The 7,538-nt window shown below is 46.2% G+C and overlaps 1 protein-coding gene across 1 annotated transcript; it reads left to right on the plus strand.

The window, feature by feature from the left end:
* Positions 1-2,348: 2,348 nt before the first annotated feature.
* Positions 2,349-4,368, plus strand: LOC111981376 (class A basic helix-loop-helix protein 9-like). Its single transcript, XM_024012607.2, has one exon. It carries the CDS (start codon positions 2,767-2,769, stop codon positions 3,685-3,687), a length of 921 nt encoding a protein of 306 aa, XP_023868375.1. The 5' UTR covers positions 2,349-2,766; the 3' UTR covers positions 3,688-4,368.
* Positions 4,369-7,538: the final 3,170 nt, after the last annotated feature.

Consider the following 7,538-nt stretch of genomic DNA (forward strand, 5'->3'; position numbering starts at 1 on the left):
TCGGAGCCTGGCTCCTCTCTAGGGATTTTTTCCTAGCCACTGTGCTTCTGCATCTGCATGGCCCTGCTCTTTGGAGTTTGAGGCTGGGTATCTGTATAGAACTCTGTGACAACTGCTGATGTCAGAAGGGCTTTATTGAAAATAAATTACATTTTGTGTAATTTTCTCACTGAAAAATAAAACTCTGTCTCAGGGTTAGATTTTCAGAAGATAATGGCAGGTTTTCCTTTAACTTTTTACCTGGGCTTGCTCATGGATGGTGGAGTTTGTCAGGATCAAAATAAATATGAAATGAGCAAAGCCCAGGTGAATAGTTAGAGCAAAGAAAACCTGCCTCAGTCTTCTGAAAACCTAATTCTTGGATAGTTGTATTTTTGCAGTGGGACAATTACGCACATTTTAATGACAAAGATACACCAGAATCAAACAAATGTATTTTTAATCAATCAAATTCATTTAAAAAAGCCATTTTCATATATATTTTTGTGATATCAAATTGGTAGTTACAGTCTTGCCCCATCGCTGCAACTCCAGTACAGGATTCGGGAGAGGCGAAGGTCGAGGCAGGGGTCTCTAGTGCGCGATGGGACAAGGACATCCCTGCCGGCCAAACCCTCCTCTAACCCAGACGACGCAGGGCCAATTGTGCACTGCCTCATGGGTCCCCCGGTTGCGGCCAACTGTGACACAGCCTGGGATCGAACCCAGGTCTGTAGTGACACCTCTACCACTGCGATGTAGTGCCTTAGACCGCTGCGCCAAGCCTTATAAAGTCCTTTTTACCAAAAAAGTATGTTACCATGCACCTCTGATCCACAGTTGTGATTGGAAAGGACTTGGTAATTGTGCTAATGGTTGACATCTCTCAGCTGCGACATATACCTTAAAACGAAGAGGGCAGGAAGAAAGCAATGTTTATCAACGACCTCCAGTTCTCCGTGTGAGGGCCTATCCTTAAGTTACCTGACCCAACACACACACTTGGCCAGGAGCCTTTGAAGCCTTAAACGGTCAGGCCAATCACCTTTCACTGTGTCCACCAAAGCAACCAACACAAAGGTCAATCCTGTGTATGCAGGGCTTTCCCCAACTCTAAAACATTCACCCCACACGGTTTAAACTACTGGGAGCCATAATTATGTGCTCAGCTGGTCATACTCAGATAATAGTAGCCTATTGTKCCAGGTTGACCTATGAGAAAAGCTAGCAGCTAGCCATTTTAGACCACAGGTCTAAACCTCAGGTATAAGCAAAAGTTTGCGAGTATGGCCCCCTGTTGTTTTCTCTGATGAAGTGAATTAAGCACTTTTACAATTTGCTCTTTTCAATCTGTTCAGTTGACATCTGATGCAGATAATCTACATCCTTCAGAACATCGTCATCTGTATCTGTACCTGACGCATGACCAACTCCAGCTTGACACAAAACACAATCTGAAACGTCCATCCAACCAGTTTGGACTAGGCCTGTCTAGATACTAAAATAACAAACAAACAAAATGATTACCATAGAGAAGTCGAGTCGTTGGCCCCAGCCCAGCCCAGTCAGCCCAGTCTACCCTAATTTTCCTTTGCTTTGATGTCCAGGCCGTGCTGTGTTCCTGTCCTCAGGTGCTGCCCAAGCCTGATTTATGGGGATAGGGTTCCACAGGAGCCCCCTAAATTACATGTCTCTTAAACATAGAGCAGATAGAGAGAAGGAGAGAGAGGGGGATTGCCACTTTGGAGAGCTAATTGTATGGACAATTCTAACCCAAAGTAGATAAGAGAATTCCTCTTTCCTCCTTCCCTCCCTCCTTCTCCCACATTGGTAAGATGAGGGGAAACTAGCACAACGCAGATTAGGCTGCTATCTGATAAACACACAATTTGTCACGGGCGTCCAGTGACTGATATTCATGGGACTCTCCAATTAAGATAAATATCAGAAAAATTAGCACCAGAATAAATAGCACCAGTCTAAGCAACGTGACTAGTAGGCTGCAAAATAATAGGTATTTGAGAGGAAATAAATGAATTGTGGATTTACATCGAAGCAAGCTTCATACATTGGAGCACCCTCTCAGAGCCGAAGTGATCCATCAATGGCCTAGATACGGTATGATCCAAAAATAATGAATAGGCAGAAGTCAAGAAAAAGTAAATTGTCATGCCAAAAAGGCTGTGGAAGTGTTGAAACACTTAGAGATCCTGTAAGGGGTGAGAGGGAGTGTCTGTGGAGGAGGAGGAGGTGACAGCCCATTTGCCTTGAGGGTGCCCATAAACCAGGTAGAGAGAGAGAGCGCACCATTCCTCATAGGTGACTGTACCATGTGACTGGAGGAGAAGGAGGGCTGGCTTTAAAATTCAGGCAGGGCCATCCCGCAGAGGCAGAGGTAATCACAGGGCGCCAGAGGAGTTGGAGAGGAGTCGGAGACCAGGGCTGTCGGGACACAACACCCAACAACGTCCCAACTGACAGCCCCGTGAAAGACACCGTGGGACACAGCACCCAACACCAACCCAGCCGGCAGCTCCGTGAAAGACGGCGCGGGTCACAGCACCCAAAACCAACCCTACCGGTAGCCCCGTGGAAGAAGCCACGGATCTACAGCAGAGGAGGTCCTGGCATAGCGACGGCAGCTATAGGAACACACCAGGTACAAGGCATCTAATCTACCTCATAGCCTCCTCTACACAAGAAGAACTACACAAAGCTACAGACAGCGGCTACAGAGAAACAACTAAGTAGACAGCGGCTACAGAGAAACTACAACAACAGCCGGTGATGATGAGCTGCAGCAGTCTGGCAAGGTTAGAGGAATTCTCAGAGGAGGAGCTGGAGCTGAGCATGCTGGGTCAGGGGGAGGATGTTGAGGCGAGCGACGGCAGCCCCAAGGGCCCCTTGCAGGACAGCGAGGGCTCGGCCAGCAGCCCCCCCAGCGATGACACTGAGGGGGACCAGTCCAAGAAGCGTAGCCGCCCGGTCCGCTCCAAGGCCCGCCGTGTGGCCGCCAACGTACGTGAACGCAAACGCATCCTGGACTACAACCAGGCCTTCAACGCTCTGCGTGTGGCACTCAACCACAACCTCAGCGGCAAGCGGCTCTCCAAGATTTCCACCCTGCAGAGGGCCATCAACCGCATCTCAGCCCTGTCTGTCTTCCTCAGCTCCAACCCCCCCAGTAAGCCTTGCTCCCACCGGGAGTGCCACAGGCCAGCTGGGAGGTCATTGGCGGTGGGAATGGTGGGGACGTCACGGCTGGACCCGCCCAGGGTGACAGTTGCTCATCGCCTGGAGTCCCAGAACTACATCTCCTGTAACCACGCATCACTCCCCCATCAGATCCAGCCCCAGCAGGGAACCCACCCTCAACTTCACAGGCTGCCAACAGAGACACACCTCTACATTGACAGCTTGGGCTCCTCATGCCCCCCCTCGCCACACTACCCCTGCTATCCTGCCAAGGGCCAGTTGTACCCCTCACGCGGACACTGTGTGACAGGGAACCCCTTGGAGCAGCCGCCAAGCCCTATTAGGTACACACAGGTGGGCGAAGGGCTGGGGTACCAGACGAGGGGGTGGGCCTCCTGCGCCCAGGGCTACATTGATGCCTTTATGGAGTCGTCTCCAGCCATGGGCCTCCCCTGGCAGGTGAGCCACATCCAGGAGACAGCAGGCCCCCAGCACAGCCTGCCCCTGCTCTGACACTAGGACCAGAGCATAGGTATCCACCACTGTGGCCTCTGGAGTCTAGAGAATAGACCAGCCATCTGTCCTAATGATCTCAGGGAAAAAGTGAGCTTCGTGTGCTCTCACTGTTGCAATGGATTCAGTATTACAGTGCAACTCTCTAAAGACACTGAATTAGTTTCAAGTTTTAATGTCAAAGTGAAATGCCTTTCTAAACCCAACAATGCAGTAATCAATAACAATGTAATACTAAAAATAGCATAAGGTAGAACAAAAGCACAAGAGAATTAAAAATAAGAAGAACATGAGAAAGTAAGTAAGCACACTATATACAGGGTCAGTCAGTTTCAGTACCATATTTACAATGTGCAGGGATACTGGATGTGTTATCTAACAATGTAAATATGATTGTCATATCCTGAATAGAATGGCAATGTACATTTCTGGATGTTTTAAACATGACCATTCAAGCCAATTAATGTTATTCTTATAGACGTAAAACTTTCAATTGCTCAAAACACACACCTCACTTGTCCAAAGTGTTGAGAGTCTGAATGTATAGCAGCAATCCTCTTTACAAACCCAAAGAACAAACTTGTTTTAGTTTTTTATATTGCATTATTGTATTAATGTATGTGAATGCTACAGTTTGTATTCTCATTTAAAAAAAACGTAATAATAAAACCTTAAAAAATATATATGACTCACAAGTTTGTGCAGTTTACATGAAAGCTTGCGTGTGTGTGTGTGTGTGTGTGTGTGTGTGTGTGTGTGTGTGTGTGTGTGTGTGTGTGTGTGTGTGTGTGTGTGTGGTGTGTGTGTGTGTTGTGTGTGTGTGTGTGTGCATGTGTTAATTTTTGCCTTGAGGTCTGTACTATTTAGCCTCTATCTTCCCAGGGTCTCAGTTGACAAGGGTCCCTATCCTAGCTGAGGAATGGGTTTGCTTGCCCATTCTTGTCATATTTCTAAGAAAAGAGAAGCCAAGGTTCTTTTTACACGCAAAAATAAAAGGCAATAATGGACCAATAGCCAGTGGCGCAACATCACCTCTTCTGTTCCCAGTGTGGAATCATTGAGGAATGTTGGGACTAAAGAATGTGTTTGTTCGATTTTTTGGTGTGTGCATGTGCGTATGTACTCATGTGCGTATGTCTACGAGTACGCCTATGTTCTGCCTACACTTCCAAATAAACTTAACCAAATACAACAACTACGCAATATTACAGTTGTCCACATTACTTACTTTATTTAACTTGGCAAGTCAGTTAAGAACAAATGCTTATTTACAATGATGGCCTAGGAACAATGAGTTAACTGCATTGTTCAGTGGCAGATTTTTACCTTGTCAGCTCAGGGATTCGATCTAGCAACATTTCAGTTACTGGCCCAATGCTCTAACCACTAGGCTACCTGCCGCCCACTATTACTAACCATTCCTATCCTACCATCCAACCTGCACCTGCACACACAAGAGCTTCCCACTCCCCTCTCCTGCTACAGTATGTCATGGAAACAGCTTTAATATTAGACTATAGGACTGAGGCCACGGACAGATTTATGAAGGCTCAGGAAGGAAGCCCATGCCCCGTCATCAGAGCGGTGAAATCCCCTGGCTGAGGGGCTGCTCTGGCCCGCGGGTGTGATAGTGAGTGTGTGTGTCATAGTGAGTGTGTGTGTGTGTGTGTGTCAGTGTGTCCGTGTGTGAAGGGGTGTGTTAGAACACTGTTTGAACACCATGGAGGTCTGCCAGGATGGGCCTTGGTTTGCCACTGAAAGGAACTGGCCTGAGGACAGCTACTGTACAATAGACTTAGTGGAGAGCCTGTATGTGTGTGTGTGTGTGTGTGTGTGTGTGGTGTGTGTGTGTGGTGTGGTGGTGTGTGTGTGTGTGTGTGTGTGTGTGTGTTGTGTGTGTGTGTGTGTGTGTGTGTGTGTGGTGTGTGTGTGTGTGTGTGTGTGTGTGTGTGTGTGTGTGTGTGTGTGTTTGTCTGTTAAAGGGTGAGAGTGGATAGAGGTGCTCCTTCATTCACAGACGTGAATCACTGTAAAACTTTGACTCACCAGTTCAATCTCATCATAGGACACATTCGAGTGACAGATGCGGTGACGGCATGTCTTCCGCTTACTGTGGCAAAAGCCAAGCCAACCTGGCTACCTGTTTACCATGCTGTTCTAGTAAGTCCATGTATATAATTGGGTGAAAGTGTCTCCACTGTCCTACCATGTACGCACCATAACACCCATACAGGTATTAATTTCTCTCTATTGCAAAATACTAGTCAATCCCAACCTAATATCATGTAAGGGTATTATGGTGCAGTCCATGGTGGACAGTAGATTCAACTTTCAACCCAAGTATATACTGTACACTTTGTGATCCTCATGAAATTAGATTAATAAGACAGTATAAAAAAATATATCAATAGTTGTTTCATATCATTGTCCATTGTCTAAGATGATATACTGTACACTGATATAGGAACACCGTTCCTAAATTGAGTTGCCTACCCCCCCCCCCCCCACTCTGGCGTGGCAGTAGCCTAGTGGGTTAGAGCGTTGGGCCAGTAACTGAAAGGCTGCTGGATGGAATCCCCGAGCTGCCCCTGAACAAGGCAGTTCCCACTGTTCTCTGGTAGGCCGTCATTGTAAATAAGAATTTGTTCTTAACTCACTTGCCTAGTTAAATAAAGGTTACATTTAAAAAAAAACAACAGAACAGCCTCAATCATTGGGGCATGGTGTTGAAAGTGTTCAACAGGGATGTTGGCCCATGTTGACTCCACTTCTTCCCACAGTTGTGTCAAGTTGGCTGGATGTCCTTTGGATGGTGGACCATTCTTGATATACACAGGAAACTGTTGAGAGTGAAAAACCTAGCAGCGTTGCAGTTCTTCACTCAAACTGGTGCGCCTGGCACCTACTACCATACCCTGTTCAAAGGCACTTAAATATTTTGTCTTGCCCATTTACTCTCTTGAATGGAACACATACACAATCCATTTCTCAATTGTCTCAAGGAGTAACAATACTTCTTTAACCTGTCTCCTCCCCTGCATCTACACTGATTGAAGTGGGGTTAACAAATGACATCAATAAGGGATCATAGGTTTCACCTGGATTCACCTGGTCAGTCTATGTCAAGGAAAGAGCAGGTGTTCTTAATGGTTTGTATACTCTGTGTATATCTCTGTATTATGCATGGGAATACTTGTGAACAGATTTCCCCCAAAAATATTAGCTGTTTTTTTTTCAGTATTTTATGCAAACAATTAATATATATATAATTAATTTTGCTCAGAAAACCAAATAAAATAAACCCTGTCCTAAGGTAATAGGCAAACTGATTGAGGAGTCAGCTGTATAGGTTGTTTGTGCTGGCATGGTCACTAGAGGGCAGCCTCCATTCAGTTTGTGTTCAACAGAGATTTGTTGAGTTAAGGTATTTGGTTCCATCTTCTTTTCAATCTAAATCCCCACAAATGGAAGCTGAAGTTTCAAGCTATTGTAGTGAATTTGTGGGGTAGTCCGATTGGGACTCGAAACCTAGGTCGCTGCGACTTTCAGTCCAACAACTTAGCCATTACAGCAAGAGATCTAAACCTCTTGAAATGGCCACTAGGTCACTGCAGTCTAGAATTTTCTCAGACTTCATGCAGGGAGTGCATAATTTCCAGGCCAGGCTTCTATGTTGTGACTCACCAGAGAGTTTACCTCTGTACCTGAACACGTCAATCCATCAGCGATGATTCTCTGTCAGACAACTCCTCCTCCATGACGTCCACCGCTACCGTCCAGACGGAATAGAAAACAAGGTAAACGTGTTAGAGAAACAATGCCGGTGTGTACCCTGAGCAGTGTGTAAGTCA

Source organism: Salvelinus sp. IW2-2015, linkage group LG20 (genome assembly GCF_002910315.2).
Source record: "Salvelinus sp. IW2-2015 linkage group LG20, ASM291031v2, whole genome shotgun sequence".
Taxonomy (NCBI): Eukaryota; Metazoa; Chordata; class Actinopteri; order Salmoniformes; family Salmonidae; genus Salvelinus; species Salvelinus sp. IW2-2015.

What these genes read in the sequence shown, in the direction of transcription:
- LOC111981376 (XM_024012607.2), top strand. Translation starts at nt 2,767, where the DNA reads ATGATGAGCTGCAGCAGTCTGGCAAGGTTAGAGGAATTCTCAGAGGAG.